The 25735-nt window shown below is 37.2% G+C and overlaps 1 protein-coding gene across 1 annotated transcript; it reads left to right on the top strand.

The window, feature by feature from the left end:
* Positions 1 to 9451: 9451 nt before the first annotated feature.
* On the top strand, positions 9452 to 25057 carry Il22ra2 (interleukin 22 receptor subunit alpha 2). The gene is made up of 5 exons (XM_015498694.2): positions 9452 to 9696; positions 11139 to 11274; positions 13698 to 13876; positions 22119 to 22288; positions 23209 to 25057. Exons 1-5 carry the CDS (start codon positions 9636 to 9638, stop codon positions 23356 to 23358), a joined length of 696 nt encoding a protein of 231 aa, XP_015354180.1. The 5' UTR covers positions 9452 to 9635; the 3' UTR covers positions 23359 to 25057.
* The last annotated feature ends 678 nt before the right edge of the window (positions 25058 to 25735 follow it).

Raw genomic sequence — 25735 nt, 5'->3', positions numbered from 1 at the left:
TACACATCTTATATATATATATATATATATATATATATATATAGTCTTTATACTTCCATGATTTAATTAACCTGGTCTTTTGTCCATTATTATCTAAGGTGATGTCTTTCTTACTGATTGTTACTTTTATCTGCCTCAAGCTACATAAAATTTATTTTATAATTTCTTGCCTTTTGACTTAGTTTCTTTCCACACAGATGTTTAAAATGTTTATAAAGTGAAATTTATTTATTGTTTCTTTTCACTCTTAAAAAGTCCAGTTTTCCCCAAGAAATACATTTTCATCCATGTTTTTTTCTGGTATTTGGGGAATTCATTGTTTTCATTTTTACATTTAATTCTTCATCTAAATTTTGTTTTTAAATAAAAATGAGATAGCTTATTTTGTCTTAGAAAACTAACTGGGCACAGTGACACACGCCTATAATCCCAGGGACTGGAGAGGCTAAGGCAGGAGGATTGGACATTTTAAACCAGCAACTTAGCAAGGTCCTAAGCAACTTAGCAAAACCTTGTATCAAATAAAAAATAAAAAGAGCTGGGGATGTAGTTCAGTGGTAAAAAGCCCCTGGGTTCAGTCCCTAATACCACAAACAAACAAAAAGCTGACAAATTGCAGATTAATAAGAGAAAAAAAGGAACATACTCTTGCATTGTAGTTTCTAAAAGACTGCTTGTATGTACAAAAATATTATTGTTACATACTGTTTTTGTATTAAGCCAGCATCTAAACTATTTTCCTCATGATTTCCAATTGACTGGTTTTCCCAGTATACAACTGTATCATCTATAAGTAAGGGTAATTTGGCATTCTTATTACCAATATTATACCTTTTCTTTTATTCCTCGTTTTCAAAGATGATGAATTGGTGTTATGTATTTCCCAAGAGCAATCAACCAACCCTGGTGACTGGGTAAATTATTTCACCCTCAGGGGGAGTTAAATTGAACTCCCTATACCATTTAAGAGGCAGTATTTCCATTGTGTTAACTAATTTCCTACATAATTGTGTTTCTTGATAAGTAAATCATGTGAGTGGCGAGAACATGAGGTGAAGGGGTCATTCTATAAAATGGGCCTACCATGCCAATCCCCACATGCTTTCTTTTAAAAAGCAATTTACCTGCAGCCATGCCTGGCTTAAGTCAATAGGATATGCTATATTTCTCATCAAACAACCTGTTACAGGAAAAAAGTAGGCCCATGAAACTCCTCCCTGCCAATAAGAACACAAGTTACCCTGAAGTGGAAGTCTTTTGTAACCTTTATAAGACTCAAGGACTCAAGGACACAGGATGATTAAGAGCAAAGACTCCACCCATGCCTAAGAACAAGTTCCAATTTGAATCAATCAGCCAAAGTGACCCAGAGTTGCCTTAGATCCTCAATACATCATTATAATAGTAAAATCTCCCCTTCATTGGGTAAGACCATATGCAGTGGGGACTTGAAAGTCTGATACAATCCTGCTGTCATTCAGAAGTCAAGGGTGGACTTGGGCAGTATTCTGGAAACTTTCCTGGGACCCCCCAATAAAACAGAAGGGCAGGAGGGGTGCACCATTCCCTCTCCTATCTAAGAAGACTCTCCCTTTTTCCTTTCCCCATCCCTTATAATCAACTCATGCCTACTACTCTGAGCAACACATATGAAGTCTTTCTGGCATGGTTACAAGAACTGGTGACTGAGGACATTTGTGATCACATCAACTCCATGAATGGCCTCGCTCTGTAACATTTGTATTTTTTCCCTTACATTATTGCTGGTTGCCAGAAACTCATGTTATTGTATCATCATTTCATGCCAAATTAAATAATTGAAGATCACCGCTTGTGTCAAAATTAAGGTACTTGTTCTTGTGCCTACTAAGAATGTAAGTGGATGACTTAAATACTGAATGCTAGCTTTGTTCACAGTCTTTGATTAGCTTCACTGTGTAGTGTACACTTCCTCTGCTTTGGACCCTTCTAGGTCTTTATATTCTGGAGCTTGAACACTTTTCATCACTTTCTACCAGAGATACCAATCAGGAATGAATGAATGCATGAATTTACAAACTAATGAAGACAGGAGGGACATGAATGACCATCAACCTCTGCTATAGGCAGATGCTTGATGAAGTTTCTCTCACTGACCTTCATAGCTATCTGGTGGGGCTGGTATTGTACAGCCTTAAAATTAAGGTTAAGAATAGAATTATGTCAGGAAGAGGATGCCCTAATTAGTTACACAAGTGGAAATACTATCTCTTAGAGCCAAAAGGTAAAGAGAATTTAATCCTGCACCCACAAGGCTCAGTGATTTACCCATGGTCACCAGGCTGTCAATCACCTTTTCCAAGTAAGGAAATGAGGGACAAGAAAGTTGAAGTTTTCCTTTAGGTAAACTAGAAACAAAAGAGGTATGTCTTGGGAATACAACTTAGTAGGAACTAAGAATGCAAATTCAAGAGGCAGGGCTGGGCCTTGAGGAGTTGAGTGGAGGGGGGTCTCAGGGCTGGGACAGGTGAAGCCCAGAGACTGAGCCTGTTGAGTTGGCACATGGACACCTGAGGCCTTGATGGTTCTGGGGCAGGAGCTCTGCTGGGAGATGGGTTAGGCTCATGAAGAGATAGGATGGAGAAGAGAGGAACCTTTTGCTTGTTAAAATGAAACCCCTATTTGTGAAAATAATGAATGTTTAAATGGACTTAACTGAGTACAGAAACCCCAGAAATCAAATGAAGTTATTAGACATCTGGTTTTGTGTGGCATTTGAAGAGGGATGATAAATAGTATTATACAGGCCCTTGAATGCCAGGATGGGGACAACTTTGCAAGTAGATAAAGCTCAGAAAACTATATGTTGAGGGATTTAAACTCAGGTTTCACCTTTCTCAAAAGCCCATGTTTTATCCACTAAGGTATGACATCTCTAATTTCTTATATTAAAAAGCACCTCTAGACCTTTCACTTACCTTTTAACAATATGAATATATTCATGCTTTGTTTAACTTTGACCACCTGATAGACACATCCAGAAATAACTGTAGGTGAAGTTGGAAATAAAATCTAAATAAGTTACCTATTGATTACTCATTTACTCATAATGTAACACTTTCTTAAAGTTACTATTTTAAAATACAAAAGGTATTTTCCTTACTTTGTGGTTCATGAGAACTTTCAAATTTTGTTTGGAAACTCAGTGTACATCTTGTTGGGCTGATATATACCGAAACAGTTGCCTGGCCACATTTTATCTTTGTTCTTTTTAAATTATTATCTTTGTTCTTCAATAGTCATTTAGCAAGTTGAACAGTAAATGATAACCCATCTCTCTGTCCTCTCTCCCAGAAAGCAAAACAATAAGAGGATTTCCAAGCTGGGCAAAATGGCACACCTGTAATCCCATGTACTCATGAGGCTGAAGCAGGACGATTGCAAGGTTGAGGCCAGCCTCTGCAACTTAGCAAACAATGGTTTAGGAGAAACCTAATCAATAGGTAACTTATTTAGATTTTATTTCCAACTTCACCTACAGTTATTTCTGGATGTGTCTATCAGGTGGTCATTGCTGGAAATGTAGTTCAATAATAGAATGCTTGCCTTACATATGATATGCAAGGCACTTGGTTCATTCCCCAGTTCTTAAAAAAAAAAGGAAAATAAAAGAAAATTTAAATTTAAAAGAAGATAAAAATGAGACAGGAAAAATATTTTAATTAGACTATATGACTAATTACAAATCTGGTTTCTCAAAAAAAATGTAAAGATAAATACTGAGCTAATTTGCTAAAAAATAAAATAATTAAGCAAGGAAGAAAATATCATTACTCAAAATAGTAAACTATACAAGAGAAACCACAGAAATAGAAAATTAATAAACCATAAAGGGATAACTTGCTCAATTCTATTCAAGTAAATATAAAAGCATGAATGAAATGGATGATTTTCCAAAGAAAATAAAATTTGCAGAAACTAAAGCTAGAGGAGAGAGGAGAGAAAAATCTGAACCAATTACCATAGAAAAATTGGATTGAGAAAATTCCAAAGAAATGCTCCCAGAAGCACTACCACTCTCCAAGAAAGCACCCAGATGATTCCTTTGAGAAATTGCTCTAACTCTTAAGAATCAGATAATCTCTGGGTCAAACAAGTTAATTTGTCCAGCTGAAACGTTGGTTGCTGTGTCTCGTGAACTTACACAGGCCATTGTTGCCCATTCAGTTCCCTTTTGGTGTCTGAAAGAGCCATAATGCCCTCATGGACCAGGACCCCCAACCCAGATCATAAAAATCAAGCAAGCATCTTCCAGTTCTCTTAGCTTATATTGGGTAAATGCACACCAGCAGTTAATGCACAGTCCTTCCCACTGACTCACTAAATTTGCGCCAAATGCTCTCTGTGGGCCCACCCTCACCCTACATGGGGGAGAGAAAGCAGAGAACAAAACACACAATGACACTGACCTCATAGAATTTATACTCTATAGACATAGACAGCAAAAACAAAATAAAACATGCCTATTAAATGATGCTAAGTGTTACAGAGACAAGCTAAGCCAAGAAAGCCTGTTGTTAGGGACAGGGGGTGCCTCTATTTGGGGTGGTCAGGAGGAATCCACTGATGAGGTCATCTTTAAGCAAAGATTGAAGGGAGTGAGGAGTGAGCTTAGACAGCTCAGGAAGAGAATTCAACAGAGGGGACCATTCTGGGTGGGGATGTATCTGGCATGTTCAAGAAATGGAAAAAAGTCATCCAGGCTGGAGTGAGTTCTGTAGGTTAGGAGAGTTCTAGATTAATTTATAGGAGATGGGGTTAGATTAGAAAGGGCCGAGTCAGAGAAGTTTCGCTCTCAATTTGAATGAGATGGAAAGACATTGTAGGGTTCTGAGCAAAAATTCTAATTTCACATTTAAAAGGAACACTGTGCCCATAATGCAAAGGACATTGGCAGAGGCTAGGAGACCAGACAGGAGGCTGTGGCCACAATCCATGTAAGATATCATGGTAGCAAGGACTCAAGCAGTTGCAATGGAGAAAGTGAGAATTGGTGGGATTCTGGTTATGCCCTGAAAATCTTTCCAGAGTCAAAACAATATACACAAACATACTTGTATGTGGACCTAATGATTGGTGATAACCAGTAGAGTTTTCAAGGTCAGTCAAAGACATTGGACAGAACAATCAATGCAAAATCAATAGTCTCTTATCCAGAAAACTATGAGCAAAGAGCAGAAAGGGTTAACTTAATGAAACTCTAAGTCTTTTGAGTGAAGATTTTTAAATAAGTAGTTGATTACTATTACAAATATCACAAAACGCTTGGGACCAGAAGTGTTTTGGAATATTCAAAAATACAAAATGTGATATCTTGGGGATAGGACCCAAGTCCAAACACAAAATTTATTTATGTTTCATATATGCCTTATATATATTCCCTGAATGTAAATGTATTATAACATTTTTAGTGCACCTGCATTTTGACTATGATCCATCACCTGAAGTCAGGTATGGAGTTTTCTACTTTAATTCACATCAGTGTTCAAAATGTTTTAGATTTTGGAACATTTCATATTTAGGTTTTCAGATCAAGAAGACTCAGCCTGTTAAGTGTAAGTGTTCATAGTCCAAAAATTTATAGAAATTAAACTTGAATTAGTCATTATGCTTATTGTCTGATTGAATAATGAAGTTCCTTCTTTTCTAAATTCTAGTCCACAAACTATTATGAATTGCAAATCCTTATTTCTAGAATGCAGAACTTGTTAAAGGTCATAGGCACTACTCAGGGGAGTTAGGAGGGCCTAACAAAGAAAGGAATGACGTTGTTGGTGGTTTTGGTTCTATAGGTTTTCCTTGAGTTTGACATTCTAATTATAATTCAAGGTGAACAGATACTTCCACATCACAGACTGAGGGAAAGGATCTGGTACAAAAACAAGAAACTCAGTCAATCTGATTTCCCTTGGTGAATACCACCATCCCGGGTACCCACTCTTAAAAACTTTCCTGATGGAAAATAAGGAACATATGGCCCTTTGCCACCACAACCTGGCAGTTCCATGGGTTGGCTCTGCCATATTGTTCATTTCTGCCTCCTGATTCCTAGCACAGTGCCTGGCATCCAGCAGATTCTCAGTAAACATTCTTGTTGCATAAATAAACAGTTAAAGGAATGAAGAGCCAAATCTTCTTTGACATCATTCTATCCCTTTATAGAATGAATATTACAATAACACACAAGTAATTTTATGCTATCCCTCAGGCCCTTGATGAAATTTTATCCCTCACCCCATTTTCTATAGAGGCTTGGTCAAGTTCTCACAGCCTCTCTGTCTTGGCGTCTTCGTTCATAATATCAGGATAATAATACCAAGTTCCCAGTCTTGTTGAGAAGATTAAGATGATGCATGGAAAGAACTTAACACAGAGCCCCATAATTATTATGTAATATTATTGACATCAAAATGGCATTAGAATTATTCAAACGAGTATTATAAAGATGGCATCTTGTAGATAAACTTTTAAAATATTTCCTTTGTCTTGAAAAATTATATATAAAAGCAGAAAATACAGTGGACCTCCAAGTACCTAATATCCAGTTTCAACAATTATCAGCTTGAGGACAGTCACCCACCCCTATTCTCAACCCTTTGTTATTTTAAAGAAAATCTCAGAATTTATGCCATTTCATTCTACTGCAATATTTTCTAAAAAATAATAATAATAAAAGTAATAAAATCCTATGTCACAACTAGAAATAACTAATGATGATTCCTTACTTAGATGAATTGTTAGTTTGCTGAAGGCACAAGTAGAACAGAAGAAGAAAATGGATTCTCTCCAAGGCAGAGGCTTGGGTAAGTTCTCTCCAGACACAACACAATGGAAGAACCCATTGTCAAGGTCAAGGTGGACTCTCTACCCTACAGGGTATAGGTGGAAGGCAGGAAGAAAGCCAAGAATGAAGTCTGAATCCAGCATTCCACACTAGAAGCAAGGCAAAACAGAAGTCCCCTGTTAATTATGATTTTCTTTTTACCTACACCAAATAACATAGCATTTGAAACAATTCTGTACAAATTCTTCTGCTTTCAGATTAGTGGGGAAATAGAACTTGATCTTCTCTTTTCATCTACCTTGAGGCACTGTTGGGTTCTATGTAGGTTATTATATTATTCAGCTCATGGAAGGATGATAGGACTGGTTTGGCTTCTAAAACTGGAGAGCTCAAAAGTTCACCCTTTTGGAGAATTCAATTCTTAAATATTCTACATTCTTCTCCCTTCTTTTTTTTTTTTTTTTTGCTCTTATTTCTTCTACAAAATCAATAACTCATTAAAAGTCCCAATTTCATTATCTGCTTCTCTACATGTAAAATCTTGACGTAATATATTTCCCCTTTGTTCTTAACTGGAACTCAAAGTTAAGATCCACTGGTATTGAAGATATTGAACACCAATAGTTGAAACCCAGACTATCAGCCCCCACTTAAAAAACAAGGTCAATGTAAAGTCTAGAACTGAGTGGGGCAATATCAGCAAGTGAAGGAGGAAGCCAAGCAGGCCAGAAGACAAGGCACACCAACCAGGTAGAAAGTAACATAAGATATGCTGCTCATTTCTTCTTTAAAAGCACAAGTTACCTTATAAGCAATGACAGCTTTAGCTGGGGGAGATAAGGATCTGGATTGCAGAAGTTTGACACAGCATGAAGGTGTGTGTAACACACCTGGTGTTACACACAAACCGTCCCATGCAGCTCTGGTTACAGAACGTGTGGGTCACAGCTGTCCCAAGTAACTCTGGAATTTGTTATATGACACTGGTGATAGCTGTGTCCACTGGTCTCTGAAAAAACCCCTAACAAGCTCTGTTCCCAAACTGGTCATAGTTGAGGCTTTCTCTGCAATGGCCCCAGTTTCCCACAAAGCCCCAGAGTCACAAGCCCCCAGTATCTACTTTGCTCTCCTAAGGTGCTGGATCATGGGATTGGGGATAGCAGAGAGGGTCCACCCATGGGAAAACTCCCCTTCTGCTCCTTTCTTTGTCCTCTCCTTTCTCTACAGACTTCCCCTCTCCATCAGCAGCACTCACCCTGACCTTGAGCTCTTCTACACCTTCCCCTTCCCTTCCCAAAGCTCTGGTCTTGGCTAATCTTTGTGATGGAGGTTGGGGTGAGGTGACTTTCAAGCCACTCTCTGAAACGGTGTCTTTCACTTAAGAAGAAGAAAGTGAAAGAGGAAAATTGAATAGAGTAACATCCCTGACATAACTCTTTATCATCCACGTCTCCAGCCTCCACTAAAAAGAAGCTTCCAGAAAGCAGGACAGTGTCTGTCTTACTTGCTGCTGGGAACAGTACCGAGTTTATGGCAGGGCAACAAATATTTGTTAAATGGAAATGAATGAATGAGTGAGTAAGTAAGACCCAGCACAATGTATTCCACACTGAAGGGGCTATTCTATTAAGAACTTGAAAAAGACCGATTGCCTACAAAGACAAAGAAGCCAGATGCATTTCCTCTTTTGACCTCAAGAGCCTCTTTTAATAACAACAACAACAAAAAATCTTCATGACTTTCTTGTGTTTGGAAGTATAATTTTAGTGCCTCTAAAAATGTGTGGTAGAAGAAAAATGGTAAGAAAAACAATATAGTGAATCATGGGCAAATAACAGATGACTTAATCCAGTCGGATTCGAAGGAGATATGAAACAGATCTGATGCAGTTCACAGTGACTGAGCTACATGCTGATTCACACTCATTTCTCAAGGGCATCTTGGTTTGATAGGTTTTATCCAGGTTGCTGGAACCCAGAGTATGGGAATGGAAAAGGGAGCGGCATTAGTTTAGTGGGACCCAAGGCCACCAACAAGAGGGGACCAGTCGTAATACAGCAGGAAGCCCTTTGGAAAGTCAAAGAGTGCAGGAAGGCCTGAGGCATCGGAGTTAGGTTAGTTGGGGAGCTACCAAAAAAAGAAGAAAGAAAAAGATGGAAAGAATCAGTAAGACTCCACCTTGTGAACAACTGCCAAAGGCCCTAATAGCTGTAATCACGAAGCTCATTATTCAAAATCAACTTATTGGCCCAATCCTGGTCCCTGTCAGTCTCTCTTCCTTGCAACTTGCAAAGTCCCTGCCCCTGCCCTCAGGATCTGCTAGCAAAGCTCCAACAAAAACAAGCTTCTACCAAATGTGACTTATAGCAAATTACCTTTTTTACTATTTTTTTTTTTCAGTACTGGAAATCAAACCCAACGCCTAGTGTATGGTTTATTTTTGTTGCTGTTGTTGTTTGGCTGGTTGGGGTTTTGTTTGTTTGTTTGTCTATTTTTTTGTTTTGTTTGTTTTTTAACACAAGGTCTCACTAAATTCCCCAGGCTAGCCTTGAACTTGCCATCCTCCTGCCTCAGATTCCCCAGTTGCTGGGACTACAGGCTACAGGGGTGCAACACTGCACCCAGCTTGAAGTGATTCTCATGCTTTCATTTTATTTAAAATGTTTTGCTAATGCAATGTAACAAAATAAATTTATTCAAGGAAACAGCCTGAAAAAAGGATGGTCAGCCTGCTTGTGTTAATTTCCTCTTTTGTCCTGAGTTGTCTTCTCATTGAAGGGAACATTGTTGCCAGACCAGTCGCACTTCGACCATGAGGCGAAAACATTGCTTTCTAGGTGTCCTGGTCAGTCTCCTCCTGACTGGTGGAGAAGGTAAGTGATTCATTTCTTCTTAATTGCCCAATCTCTGTCATCTTAATCTGATCAAAGGACAGTTAGAGATGACACTGATATTTTTCTGGGTTTTGTAAAGATTTTGGCTTTTTTAAGTCACTAAATGGTCAGAGCAGACACGGGGTGATCTTCTATGTACAGCATGAGTAACTCTATAGGTACCTAAGGAGTGTCTATTAAAAGGAGGCACTGTTGCGGGCACAAGGAACTTCATTTGGAACAAATGTGCATGCATCTGTCTCTCTCTCTCTTTAAAATTTCTTTTGCCTTGAAGGGACACTGTTGCTTAGTGATGATGAGAGCAGGCCTCCTAAGCCAGAATGTCAGAGTCTGGATTTCAATTCTGCCATTTACTACCTGTGCCTCAATTTTCCCCTCAGTAGAATGAGGATTGAAGGTCATTGTGAAGATCAATGAGTTAATATATGTGCCAATTTCCATACAGTAGTGCCTGGCACAGAATAGGGACCATAAGCAACTTGTGAGAATTCACTACTGATGTTAACAGAGAACCCTCCAAGAGTTATTACCACAACATACTTCAGAGCAAGGCCATTGGAATCCCAGGTCAACACATGGTATCTCTCAGTGTAAGGGGCTTAAGAAAATTCCCATGACGGTGCAGTTGTCCAGGAATGATACATAAAAGTAATTCAGAGCTGTCTCTTCCAGAAATCTATGAATTAGCATACACTATTTCTCTGGTCCTTAGTAACAAGAACTCAGTTTCCAGGAATTCCAGGGCTACCAAAATGACCTTGGTTCTACATCTTGCTGGGCTTGCTTTAGACCTCAGTTTCCCCATCTGAAAAGGTTATAATAAAAATACCTATGTCATTTGGTGGCTGTGGGAATTAAATGAGTTAACAAGTTTTGAGCACAGAGCCTGATTTTAGTTGATGGCTCATATGAATGCCAGTTCAATGTTCACTGAATGCCAGTCACAAGGAGGAGGTGGAGGGAGGAAGAAAGAGGCTCCTAGCAAGGTGAACATGTGGCCTTGGTGTGGAGCATTCATCCCAGTCATTATATCCCATCTCCATCTGGAAGGAACGAAGGGCCATAATCTTTCAATGAGATTTATTTCCCTTACAGCTTGGGGAGTAGGTGGAAGAATATCTCATACATTTTGATAGTCTGGATCACATCATTCTGAAACCTCACATTGGGCTTGAGAGTAGAGACCTTTCCTGGTATACATGAGGCCCTCAGTTCTATCCCCCAGAACTGAAAATTAAAAAGAAGAAAAGAAACTATATCATGAATCAAAATCATCACATTGAAGGGTCAAAAATGTTGATTTCTGGGCCACCTACACTTAGTGTGACTAGGGAACCCTGATGCAGATATTATAGTAAAAACTACTATTAATAACAATAGTGTTCAGAGTCATGTTCAGTGTTTTTCCTTCTTTTTATTAGGAATTCTGCCAGCCCGTGATTCTCTGAAGCCTCAGAAGGTACAGTTTCAGTCCCGAAATTTCCAGAACATATTGCAATGGCAGCATGGGAAAGCACTTACTGGCAACAACAGTACCTATTTTGTGCAATACAAAATGTAAGTAAATTGAGCTTCTTCCCCTAGCAGAGAAGGCCACAGGGACAGCATGTTCTGGAATGCAATGGGGTGTTAGGATCTAAGCTTTCATCTGAGGGGCTTCAAGGGGGTTGAAAAGAAGCAGAGGTAGGGTGACTTATCTTCCCTGAAAGCTGTCTGGGAACTTGAAATGCACGATGACATGCAGTCATTAGGGGAGATGCTACAGCCTAGCAAACAGCACCAAGACTATGACTCCACAATGGTGCTTGGTACAGGGTGAGCTCTCAATAGACATTTGTCAAAGGAACGTTGAAAGTTACTTGTTTAGCACATGGCCAGTACTCCAGGGAAATGATTGATAGTTGAAATAATCCTGTGGTAAACATTAAGATGAGTGCATGATATGTTTTAATCTAAAAATCCATTTTAAGAGTGGGTTCACTGTTTAGAAAATTATTTTCAAACATTAATGACTCTTGTACACATGAACACATACTGGAACAAGCTGATGCATGCTCCTCTCCCTGTGATCTTTAAGGTAATCTTATAAGATCCTTGCCAACACTCAGAGATAATAAACTCCTTTCTTGGATCAAGATTTAGAAACAGACCATCTTGATTTGGAAATGGCAGGTTTTCCCACTCGTGTATTCCCTGTGGGTTTTTGAGGCTCTTCTTCCCTTGACATGGTTCGAGATGCTGGCTGAGCATGAGACAGAAGGTCATCACAATTTAGCTTTTACATTTTTTCATCAGAAATTCAGAAACTCAAATGTAGACATGAATCAAGGTAGCAATTCTTATTCCATAAATACATCTGTGTTTTCCAATATGGGATAAGTCCTAGAACAGATTTTTCCTATTAATTAATTCCAGAAAGAATATCCCCAGAAGTTTCTTGGTGTTTAATTGCTCCAGCTTTTCTCTAAGTACTTTGTATAGTAATTGTAAGATGTAAAAATCATTACAATAAAAGGTTCTCCACTACAAAAAAAAATTACATCTGTGCACAATTGGGGATGTAATTCCAGCATATAGAAACTAGAAATTGGTACTCTTATTTATGTATTTATTTATTTTTACCATGAAGCTAATGAAGATTAAATTTCAAGTCCTCATGGAAGAATTTTTAGTCTGTGATTCTTTTTTCTTTAAGAGGGCTCCCAAGCTTATATAAATTTCAGAACTCAGAATACCTGGATCCATTCCTGACTCCATAGGAATTGTGCTATAAATAGAATTAATCTCTATTAATTAATTGTGCTATTTTCAGCAGCACAATGCAGATTTATAATTTGGAAAACTTTCACTTTTGTTGCATCCGATTTATGTGGGTCTACTGTTAATATCTGTGTCATTTGGGATGTGGCAAAAATGAGGTATTATATTAAAAAAGAGGTCTTGACACCTAACTTCAGCTACCAAACACAAGGTCTCATCAATAAACAACAATTTAAAAATATCAAATTGTGCTCCATATGTTGGTTCTGTTTTAATCCTACTGTAATGAGACTGCTGTTATTGTATAGATTAGGAAGAGAAAGAACAGCAATATTCCTCATTATATAGCTAGAAAGTTAAGATTCCAAGTCCTTCAACAAATATTTTGGGGAGGCTTCTCTCTGGCCTCCACTTCCTGCTCTGTTCCCCCACCATCACCCCTTGCTGAGATTTGTGACTGGTAAGGATGTAAAGCCTACCCATCCCCTGGCCTCAGGCTGAGCCAACCTGTTTGCTTCTTGGCCTTACCACCCTTTTGTACAGGAGCCTCCGTCTCTCTTTCCAACCGCTGCTCACAGGGCTCACCATGGAGCCCTCACTACTGTTTCCATTCTATTGTCAATAAAGATATAAGCTATGTGCATTCAGTAAGCATCATCTAAGTGGCAGCAACTTCTCAGGCTCAGCTGTGTTACTCACTAGCAAGCTGATGAGAAGAGGAAGAAAAGCCACATACTTAAAACCTCAGAAGCATTACGGATGTGGAGGATGACTACTTAAAAATGGAAGTTTATCCATACATCAGAATACTGCTCAGTATTTATACACACACACTTATCTTAGTGATACAGAAGTTGTCAAGGTTAAATTCATCTTTCACCAAGCTAGCATTTAACAAGAATTTTAAAAACATTTTTTGTGGCTGGGGATGTGGCTCAGTGGTGGAGGGCTTGCCTAACATGTGTGGGGCACTGGGTTTGATCCTCAGCACCATATAAAAACCTTTATTTATTTATTTATTTTGATGTCCATCTACAACTAACAAATATTTTTTAGAAATTCTTAAAGATAGCTGTAAGTGTTCACAATGGTAATAATGTTAGAGGGCAGGTTTCAAGCTTTCTAAAAAATTAATACACTGGGAAAAAAAAAAAAAAAAACCCTGAAGATTCCTTTAATGAAGAAAAGAAATGCAGATCTTGCTCTTTTCCTCTCTCCAGGTATGGCCAGAGACAATGGCAAAATAAAGAGGACTGCTGGGGGACTCCAGAACTCTTTTGTGACCTTACCAATGAAACCTCGAATCTGCAGGAACCTTACTACGCAAGGGTGAGGATGGCCTCTGCTGGGCGCTACTCCGACTGGAGCTTGTCACCGCGCTTCTTTCCTTGGTGGGAAAGTGAGTTCTTCCCATGCACTTTTTTTGCCTTTGCTCTTTCTGCCTTTGAACAGCCTCCAGGGCTTGGCCAGGTACTGCTAGGTGGAGGTGTTCTCTGAACAATCTAGGGATATCTTCTATTACTCTGACCCAACAGACCAGGAAACCAGGCTCAGTCCTTGCTCAAGTTTCCCAGTGTGGGTTACCAGAATCAGGATTCAAACCCTGTTGCCTCTGACTACAGAGCCTTCCCTCTCACACGTTGCCAGATTGATGCTTCTATTGAAAAAGTATTTTTAGACAGCAGAGAAGAAGCCATATTGTCCAACACTTCCCCAAATAAGAGAGTTAAGTTCCTGAAAATGCCTACAGGAGAAGAATTTTATTTTGAGGAAACAAAGATTTTTTAGACACCTCCCCAAAAGGAGAGACAAAAACGCTCTCTAGGAATACATTTCTGGGTGATTTTATTTCTCTTTTAGCTTAATCATAATCACAGAATAATATAGTATAGTCTAAGATGTAAAATATAAAATAAGCCATTACCAACAGACCTTGTATAAAATATTAGTGGAGAGGGAGGGAGAAAAACTAAAACTCTTAATGTACAGGTATTGTCTATGTAACAAACCAGGAAAGAAAATGCAGGCATTTAGCACAATTCTCACAGTTGCAAAGAGTCATGAAGCTGTAGTTAATATTTTCTTTTCACATTATTAACTCAATGTGCACTTTCTTTTTCACAATAAGGAGTTCTTTCAGTCTTTCTGGTGTTAGTTAACTGACATAATCTTACATTAGTTTTATCACCAAATATTAAAGCCCTGAGAGGCCCTCCAGAGGATGCCAGGCATGACCTGACCCCGTTGTGCTCAGAACAACTCTGTTTCCCTTGATCATCAGAATCAATCACTGTAGACAATGCAAGAACCTTATTTTCCTTATTATGGTCAAGAGGCAGCCTCTGCTTCCAGGTCTTGAAATTATTCTTGTTATAAACCACAAGAATTAAAGGTCAAGCCTACAGGAAACAAAAAGTTTATGGTTTGTTCACTATATGCCCCTCTCACTTCCACTTTTGTATCCTAGATCAGAAAGACATAGCACCTTATTTTGGTCACAGGCTTAGAGCTTATATTAATTCAAATATCACCTTACAAGGTGTCTTTCAAACTGAGTTTTCAGGTGTCCATTTCAGCTTCCTGTAAAGTCAGGAATTTCTGAGTGGTGGAATATACGGTAAGGCCAAACATTACTGTGGGTATGAGACTTTGTTTCACTTCTTCCATATTAACGATTTCTTTGTCTTAAGCAATGTATTGTGGGGGAATCTGGTCATGAATAAGGTGTTCACTACGTCCATGGGCATGCTGTGGTAGAGAGGAATCTGCTGATAAAAAGCATTAAAGAAGTAAAGAAAAACTGAAATAAAGACCATTAAACTAGAAGTGTCTATTCCAATGCCTCTTATCCCCTTCCTGTGGGAAGAGACCAAAGTAAACAAGTAAATAAAAGTCTGCCTGCAACCAGGTGGCAGATAACAGCCACCAGAGTGTGTCTCTGTTCAGCACTGGTCTTTACTAGGAAGCTGTATACTCAGCAGGGTCAGCACAACCTTTTTGAGAAGTTCATATTGTTGAGTTTATATACAGATGCTCTTCAACGGGTGGTAGGGCTACGTCCTGATAAACCCTCTGTACATTGAAAACATCATAAAACTGCATTTATTGCCCCTAACCTAACAATGGCCTATCAGTACAGCCCACCATGGAGTGCTAGTTTGTTTCCCCTCATGGTCACAGGGCTGAATGGGAAGCACAGCTCCCGGGCTGCTTGGCATTTCACTAGCATGGAAAAGGAGAAAAATTCAACATTTGGAGAATAGATTCTGATGAATTTGTATCACTTTCACCCCACTGGAAAGTCAAAAAAAAAAAAAATATATGAGTCAAACCACTATAAACCAAGGACTGTACGGGCTCCACCCACTTCACACACTATCTTGTTCTTGAATCCTCAGAGTAGTAATGATGGCACTTGGGGGAAATAGGCTGTCACTATGCCTTCCTAGGTATTTTAAAAAGTTTTATTGAGATTAAAATTCACATACCTTATAATTTACCCATATAATATATAAAATTCATTAGTTTTAATGTATTCACATATATGTATAATCATCAACCTACAGTGGATTTTAGGACACTTGTATCACCACCTCAAAAAAAAAAAAAAAAACATGGTCTCTAGCTATCACCTCTCTATCATCTCCCCAACACCCCAGCTCTAAGCTGTAACTGATCTACATGCCAGCACTTTACAGCTTCCTGTTCTATGTGGAATCCTATGTAATCTTTTGTGACTGACTTCTTTCAGTGAGCATCCAGTTTTCAAGGTTTATTTGTGATGTAGCATGTATCGATGCTTCATTCCCTGTAGGCCAAATGATACTACATCATGTGGATGTCCCACTATTTATGCACCCGCTCCTCAGTTGATGGACATTTGGTTTGTTTCTGCCTTTGGGCTGTTATGAATAATATGCTATAAACATTAATGAATGCAAGTTTTCATGTGGGAATATATTTTTGTTTCTTTTGGTTATATATGTAAGAGTGGAATTGCTGGGTCTCGTGATAACACTATATTTAACCATTTGAGGATCTGGCAGACTGTACCAGTTCTCATCCCATCAACAGTGTATGAAGTTTCCAATTCCTTCATGTCCTTAGCAATACTTACTATATGTCGTTTTGATTATAGCCATCCTAGTGGGTATGAAAAAGTATCTCCTGTGATTTTAACCTGGTGATTTAGAATGTTGAGTAACTTTTCTTATACTTATTAGCCATTTATATATCTCCCTTGGAGAACCATGCATTCAGATCCTTCACCCAATTTTAATTTGATTATTTGTCTTTTTATTTTTGTGTTATAAGAGCTCATTTTATATTCTGGATACCAGTCCTTGATTGGATATATGATTTTCAAATATTTTCTTTCATTCTGTAGGTTCTTTTCACTTTCCTGATGCTGTCATTTAAAATATAAAAGTCTTACTTTGATGAAATACAATTTAGCTTTTTTTTTTCTTGATCACTATGCTTTTGGTGTCATACTTGAGAATACTTTGCCAAATCCAAGATCATTATGGTTTATCCTGTATTTCCTTCTAAGCATTTTATAGTTTCACCTCTTCCATCTAAGTCTTTGATTCATTTTGAGTTAGTTTTTTTTTAAATATGATGTGAGGTAAGGATTCAATGTCATTTTTTAATATGGCTATTCTGTTGTCCCAGCATCATTTATTGAAAAGACTAGCATACCCCCTTGAATGATACCAGCAACCTTGTTGAAAATAAGTTGAAAAATGTTTATTTCCAGACTCAATTCCATTCCATTGATTTATAAATGTATCATTTTGCCAGAACCATGCTGTCCTGATTACTGTTGCTTTGTATTATGTTTTGAAATTGAAATGGTGAGCCCTCCTACCTTGTTCCCCCACCCTCAAGATTATTTTGGCTATAATGAGACTCTTGCAATTCCATAGTCATGTAGACCTTTTATTTAAATACTTCCTGTCAGTAGGTGCTTATTGTTTTTCTTTCATATGGACACCAAAATATTAACATTCTAGATCTTAATACTGATAAAAGGAAATTACTGAGATGTCCTAAATTTAATTATAAAGGTCCAGAGAATGGAAGGAAGGAGAAAAGAGGAAAAGTTAATCAATATCATATACTGAAAAGAACAACATTACATTCTTCAATGTATGTTAGAACCAATTCCCATCAAGACCAACCAGTCTCTTGGGCCACAGTGTCCTGTTACCTGTAGTCTTTCTGGACTATTCACACCAATAAATCTAGAAGCAACAATTACTTTTTCTTGTGGATTGCCCTCCCATCCCAAAGCTATCACCACTTCAAATAGTCCCACCCCTTTACCTATAACCAATGTAGGCTCAACTTAAACAGTACTTTCCTTTCCCCTAAGTTTACAAAAATACCCATAGTTTTAGATCTAGCAGATATTTTCTACCTGCTACCTAAGCTTGCTACTAATAGTTGTAGGATTGACCCAGATCTTTTTTTCATTATGGTTTACCCTGTATTTTACTCTGCATCTATAATGACTCAGCAAATGCTTTTACTTCAGAGATGCCTTGGTGACATAGAGTTTTGGTTTAATAGCACTGAGGGGTCCATCCATATGCCTCTTCTAACCGGTGTGATGTCCAGTTAAATCCAAATTAATTGGGTCATGTCAAAAATGCTGGATGCAATAGAATTCAGAAAACATCTCTTTCTTTTGCTGTATTGTTTGTTTTATTGTTTTGTGTATTTTGTTTTCCAACTCTCTAATTAGCAGACAGGAGAAACAGGAATTGAGCAAACCAACATGTGGTCTCTGGTACATGCTTTCTTAGGAGAACTTGAAATTCAAGCTCAAGGTACTCAACCAACAATTCTCTGGTTGAGGAAAAGGTGGTTGCATGAGGAAGCTGGTTTACACCAGCTGAGGGGAATTTCAGAGTGGTTGGATGACTAGGTGCAAGTCTAGAAATAGGTTCCAATCAAATTACTCATCAAACAAAGCTTTCTCCAGTCTAATCAATTAGGCTACTCAGGTAGGAATAACAAAATACATTGGTTGAGATGAGGGGAGATTTTGGCACAATTTTGTTTAAATTTGAATAGTGTTAAGAAAGGTTTAGTTTCTTTCTATGTGACTACCCTCTAAAAAAAAAAGAAAAAGAAAAGAAAAAAGTTTTGGACATGGTTTTAAAAGTCTTTTTATGCCAGGGCCTAATAGGTAAAAGAATAAGAAATTCAGTCAGTTAAAACAGTTAAAATTGCAGCTTCTCTCAGGAAGCAATCTTGAGGAGCCCTGCCCACTTGGCTCTCCTCATCCTCCAACTTGGCCCTCTCCTCCTGAGTCTTTCTGAAAAACCTTTTTTAAGAAACATGCTTTTCAGATCGTAGGGCAACATGTTTGCAGAGCCTGTGATACAAGATCATGAGTCACCTGTATGCATTGGCTCACTGGAGACCTGTTTTTGACCTGCAGAATATTATCTGAAGTTTTGATTCCTGGTGTCTATCTGGAGACAAAGCAAGATTTTTTAAAACCTTAAGTTAAAAATAGAATTTGATGCTCAGTATAATTTCAATATTATCTGAGTCCAGAATTTATTGGATTAAAAATGCATATGGCTGGGGCTGGGGTGGTGGCTCAGTGGTAGAGCGCTTGCCTAGCATGTGTGAGGCACTGGGTTTGAGTGTCAGCACCACATATAAACAAATAAATAAATAAAGATAAAAAAATGCATTTGGACTAGGTCTGATATGGTAATGAGGTAAACTACTGTCAGATTTGCGCCTTTGTTCATTCTGAAATTACTCCAGGCATTCTACTAAGGCATTTTACTAAGTTCCAGAGGAAATATGGCAAGCACAGCAGAACAGAGAAGTCCCTTTCTTTCTAGAGCTTTCTGTTTAATAGGAATGACAAATATTAATAAAATAATCGTGCATCCATAAAACAATACTGTGGCAGATGGTACAAGGGAATGATGTACAGTGTCATGAAACTCCCTAGACAAGGAGGGACTTGGTCAGGGATATCAGGAAAAGCATCTCTGAGAAGTGACACTTGAGCTGATATCTAAAGAGAAATACGGTTAATCAGACAAATGGTTGAGTAGAGCATTCCAGACAAATGGAGCAGTATTTATAAAGACCCTTTGGCAGGAGGAAGCAAAGCATATATATATATATATATATATATATATATATATATATATAGCAAGTGTATATATGTATATAACAAAATATTTCATACTTATATGAATATATATTCATATAAATTTATATTTATATATAATATATTTACATGTCTTATATAAAATGTTTATTTTTTTAATTCTTTTTTAAAATTTTTTTATTCTAATTTGTTATGTATGACAACAGAATGCATTACAATTCATATTACACATATAGAGCACAATTTTTCATATCTCTGGTTGTACACAAAGTAGAGTCACACCATTTATGTCTTCATACATGTACTTAGGGTAATAATGTCCATCTCATTCCACCATCTTTCCTACTCCCATATCCCGTCCCTTCCCCTTCCTCCCCTTTTTTGTCTAATCTACCCATGCTCCCTGCCCAAACCCCATTATGAATCAGCATCCTTATATCAGAGGAAACATTTGGCATTTGGTTTTTGGGGATTGGCTAACTTCTCTTAGCATTACATTCTCCAACTCCATCCATTTACCTGAAAATGCCATGATTTTATTCTCTTTTAATGCTGAGTAATATTCCATTGTGAGATATACCACAGTTTCTTTATCCATTCATCTATCGAAGGGCATCTAGTTTGCTTCCACAGTTCAGCTTTTGTGAATTGAGCTGCTATAAACCTTGACATGGCCACATGACTATAGTATGCTGATTTAATTCCTTTGGGTATAAAACTAGGAGTGGGATACCTGGGTCAAATGGTGGTTCCATTCCCAGTTTTCAAAGGAATCTCCATACTGCTTTCCAGATTGTTTGCACCAATTTGCAGTCCCACCATCAGTATATGAGTGTACCTTTTCCCCTACATCCTTGTCAACATTTATTGTTGTATGTATTCTTGATAGCTGCCATTCTGACTGGCATGAGACGAAATCTTAGACTAGTTTTGCATTTCTCTAATTGCTAGAGATGTTCAACATTTTTTTCATATATTTATTGACTGATTGCATATCATCTTCTGAAAAGTGTCTGTTCTATTCCTTGGCCCATTTATTGATTGGGTTATTTGTTTTTTTGGAGGTAAGGTTTTTAAGTTCTTTATATACCCTAGAAATAGTGCTCTATCTGATGTGCGTGTGGTAAAATTGCCCCCCAAATGAGGCTCTCTATTCACCTCACAGGTTATTTCTTTTGCTGAAAAGAAGCTTTTTAGTTTGAATCCATCCCATTTATTGATTTTTAATTTTAATTCTTGCGCTAAAGGAGTCTTATTAAGGAAGTCAGGGCCTAATCTCACATGATGGAGATCAGGGCCACTTTTTCTTCTATTAGGCACAGAGTCTCTGGTTTAATTCCTAGGTCCTTGATCTATTTTGAGTTGAGTTTTGTGCTTGGTGAGAGATAGGGATTTAATTTCATTTTGTTGCAATATGGATCTACAGTTTTCCCAGCACCATTTGTTGAAGAGGCTATCTTTTCTCCAATGTATGTTTTGTGGCACCTTTGTCTAGTATAAGATAACTATAGTTATGTGGGTTTATGTCTCTGTGTCCTCTATTCTCTACCAATGGTTACAAGTCTATTTAATGCCAATACCGTGTTTTTTTTTTGTTACTATTGCTCTGTAGTATAATTTGAGGCCTGGTATAGTGATGCCGCCTACTTGACTCTTCTTGCTAAGGATTGCTTTAGCTATTCTGGGTCTCTTATTTGTCCAGATGAATTTCATGACTTCTTTTTCTATTTCTATGAGGAATGTCATTGGTACTTTGATTGGAATTGCATTAAATCTGTATAGTGCTTTTGGTAGCATGGTCATTTTGAAAATATGATTATATTTGAATTTTCTCATCACTTTAACAGTATATTTTGATAAATTATGATTTTTTTCATCATTTTAACAGTATATTTTAATAAACAGAAGTTCTTAGTGTAATCCAATTCATCATTAATTTCCTTTGTCATTAGTGCTTTAGGAACCCACCTTCCCCCAAAGAATAAAAATATTCTCCTATGTTAGCAAATATCACCAAACATTTTCTATAAAAGATCCAATAGGAAATACCTTAGGTTCTGTGGGCCACGTGTGTCTGTATTGCAACTACTCAGCTTTTCATTGTGGTGCAAAAGCAACCATAGATAGTTTGAGAATGAACAGGGTTGGCTATGGTCCAGTGAAACTTTATATTTACCAAAACAAACAGGCCAAATTTGGTTTATAGGCTATAGTTGCTGAGAATTATTGCTTTCATCCAACCAGACTTGATTTTGCAAATGAGTAGTTTAGAGAAACAAGATTTTCCCTCCAAATTGATCCAATCTCACTTATTAAAAAGACCAGTTACTCCATGGAACTGTACTATGGACATAAATCAAATCATATCCAGGTTGTGTTGTGTTCCCTCCACCAGGTTTCTGAACACAATAGTGATCTGTCAGGATGCATAATGTGTTCACATGTAAAATTTCATTTTCTAAGTGGTTTGTCAAAATTTCTATTCTTTCTCCAGTGAAAATAGATCCTCCAGTTGTAAACATAACCCAAATAAATGGGTCTTCATTGGTGGTACTCCATGCTCCACATTTGCCATATAAAGAACAAAAAGGAAAAAATATGTCAATGGAAAATTACTACAACCTACTATACCGAGTTTTTATAATTAAAAATTCACTGAAAAAGGTAAGATTGGATGGACAGATAAGTTTAATACTTTTTAATTTGTTCACATAACTAACACATTGACCATATTATTTTCCTGCCTTTTGCTACTCACTCCTCTATTTTTTCTTTTATTTTCTTGTTCTTTCTCACTTTAACCTTTGTTGAGAAGGAATCAGTGCTAGGATTACCATTTGAATTTCTGTGTGTGCATGTGTGTACAAGTATGGTGTGTGTGTGTGTGTGTGTGTGTGTGTAAATGCGTGCTTATGTGCCCTTTCACTCAGCTTGTCTCCACTTGGTCTTCCTTGCACATCTAGAAACTGGTATTGACAATATTTAATTCCACTTTACCGCCACAGATGTTCTTTTTGTGGGTTTTATATGCTTTATTTACTTGAGTAGCTTTTTTATCACAGCACAATATATTTGTACCAATTTTGCTATTAGAAAATCCATCATTTGGTGCCTTTATTTGGATGTAGTGATGAACTGAATGTTTCTTTTTTTTGGGGGGGGGGGTCCATCTAAGACAGGATTACTTTGATTGTAAGGAAGAAAAATCCTGTTCAAATTCACTGAAATGCAAAAGCAGAGGAGTTTTACTAGGAGATAACAAGCAATCTCATGGACAGCCAGAAACAGGAAACCATTCTTCTCACTTCACAGTTTAAATTCTTGAAAAAGAGACTCTGATATCCAAGCTAATCCATCAACAGGCCTCAGGGAAGTCTCGGGTAGAAGCTACTTGGCCACTGGACCAGTCCCTTTACCAAGTTGCAGCCCAGGACTCTGGGGAAAGAGGATGTGTCTAAGAAGGAACCCTACAACCCATCAACTAGGGTACCATGACAGCTAACTGAATTTAACACAGGTAGAGCTTATCATGACTCACTGGAAATCATTTATCTTATGATTTTTTTTCTTCCCCTTGTATATAGGAGCAACAAGTATATGAAGGGGCTAATGGTGTTGCTGAAATTGAAGCTCTCACACCTCACTCTGGCTACTGTGTAGTGGCTGAAATATATCTGCCCCTGTTAGACAGAAGAAGTCAAAGAAGTAAAGAGAGGTGTGTGGGAACCCCATGACTGATTATGGAGTGCTCCACAGTATGGAAATCAAAAGCTCTCTGAGGATGGGAAGGATCATGTTTAAGAATTTTTTGAAAGTCTTTTCCATGTTTTCTTTAAGCAATGTTCACTGTTACATTTCAGGCACTTATTTTGTTTTTCCATTGTTTCTTTCTTAATATTTCACTTGTGAACAAAATTTGACTGACACCCTTCAAAAATTAGAATTTAAAGAAGGTAAAGAATAAAGGGCTCTGTGAAATACAGAAACTTATTTCTGATTGTAACATCCTGAACAATGATCTTCATTCTCCTAAAACAGCAAAACAAAATCTAAGAACCAAAGAATAGTAGGCATTCAATAAAAGTATTGAATGAACTTTTTCAAAATAGAATTACAGGCTGAGAGACAAACCTTAAGAATCATTTTTCACTCTGTTGAGTCAGTTAATTTGACATAGATATTCCAATTTAACATTTTTATACGCATGTTTATCTATGCATTTCTATTTGATATAATCATACTTTTCCTATATTTATTTTCTATTATGAAATATTTCTACTTAATGACCAAAATTTTGTTTTAAGTCCTATTCTGTATACATAAGAACAGTTTTTTGAAAAAAAAATACTCATGATCTCTGGATTAATATCTAGATTATTAACAATAACATCTAAACATCAAGAGAGGCCCACTCAATGTAATTTCCCCTAATTAGCATGTAATTACATTAAGATTTTCTTTTTTGTTTTGGTTTGGTTTTAATAGTCTTCAAAGAATATATCTTTATTCCCAAAGTTAAGTGTAATATTTCTCAAAAAGAAAAAGAAAATTTACCTCCCCATTTGGACCACAATAACAGCTCAACCCTCCTGGCAAAGGGTGTCTTGCTGAAAACCCCTTCATCCTTGCTGGTGGAGGATCTTATGAATAAAGGTGTAATTGGGACTCACTGGAGTCCCTGGAGAGAACTTGGCTTGAATCTAAGGCATACAGATGGTGGTCATTTTGTTTGGGATACTTTTGGAGATTATAGGGATAATCAGAGTCCTCCAACCACACACCCCCACACACACCTCTAAAGACCAGTGGCCTAAAGCTCAATAAAGTCATTTTCACTCGGGGCTAAGTTCTTATATATGTTTAAGGTTGTCTACCTTGTGAGGTGTGGATCAGAGAACACTTGAATAATTTCTCATAAAAAAATTGTGCCAAATGTGATTGTAAAACAATATAACTAGTACTCCTGATTGTATACAATTAGTCACAATAATAAATGGATTTTCAATTATTCAGAAATGTATGGGGTGGGATAGAAGAAAAAGAGTTAGAGAATTGATTTCATTGCTTTTCCATATGCCCAGGAGCATAGACTTAGAGATTGAAAAAAAAGAATTTTATGTTTTTGAATTGTGGATTTTATTTTTTATATTTAGCTTATTATTTGGCTATTATTTTTGCCTTTTATCTTTCTTAGGGAGGGGAAAAATAGGAGCAATGGGGTGGGTGTGGAGTAGGGATCATTTGTGGCATTTAAGAAGGCTGACTTTTGGGAAAAAAAATTATGGTTGCTTTGTGAAAGTTATCAAGTAGCATCAAATTTTATCTTAATTTTAATTGCTTTGCTTTTTTTTCATACCTAAGCAGTTAAGCATAGTTAGGCAATTACAAAATACTCTGAAAAATAACAATTGTCTTCATCATGTTAGTAATGTATTGTGCTATTATTTCAATAAATCTTTTTAAAAAATTTGCTTGCATTTTTATATTTTTTAAATTTTATTTGTTTTAATTAGTTATACATGACAGTAGAATGCATCTCTTCACTTTGATATATCAAACATAAATGGGGTATAATTTCTCATTTTTCTGATTGTACATGTTGCAGAATCACATAAGTCATACAGTCATATATGTACATAATGTAATAATGTCTGTTTCATTCTACCATCCTTCCTATTCCTGTATCTCCTCCCTTCCCTTCACTCTCCTCTGTCTAATAAAAAGTAACTCTATTCTTCCCCAATGCCCCCACCCCCTTATTGTGAATTAGCATCCACATATCAGAGAAAACATTTGTCCTTTGGTTTTGGCTTATTGGCTTATTTTGCTTAGCATGATATTCTCCAACTCCATCCATTTACTTGCAAATGCCATAATTTCATTCTTCTTTAAAGCTGAGTGATATTCCACTGTGCATTTGTACCACTTTGGGGGACTTTTTGTGGTTTTTTTTTTTTAATTCGTTCATCTATTGAAGGGCACCTAGGTTGGTTCCATATTAATTGAGTTGATATAAACATTGACATGGCCATATGACTGTAGTATGCTGATTTAAACCTTTGGGTCTAAAACTAGGTGTGGAATAACTGGGTCAAATGGTGGTTCCATTCC

The sequence above is a fragment of the Marmota marmota genome, unplaced genomic scaffold (genome assembly GCF_001458135.2).
Source record: "Marmota marmota marmota unplaced genomic scaffold, marMar, whole genome shotgun sequence".
Lineage (NCBI taxonomy): Eukaryota > Metazoa > Chordata > Mammalia > Rodentia > Sciuridae > Marmota > Marmota marmota.
Note: the sequence above shows the minus strand (reverse complement) of the source record. Positions and strands in the feature narration are given on the sequence as shown.

Excerpts from the sequence above, each read along its gene's own strand:
- Il22ra2 (XM_015498694.2), top strand. The coding sequence starts at position 9,636 with ATGAGGCGAAAACATTGCTTTCTAGGTGTCCTGGTCAGTCTCCTCCTG. Across the intron at positions 13,877-22,118 it reads CTTCTTTCCTTGGTGGGAAA|TGAAAATAGATCCTCCAGTT; the intron begins GTGAGTTCTTCC and ends TTCTTTCTCCAG. Across the intron at positions 22,289-23,208 it reads TTAAAAATTCACTGAAAAAG|GAGCAACAAGTATATGAAGG; the intron begins GTAAGATTGGAT and ends CCTTGTATATAG.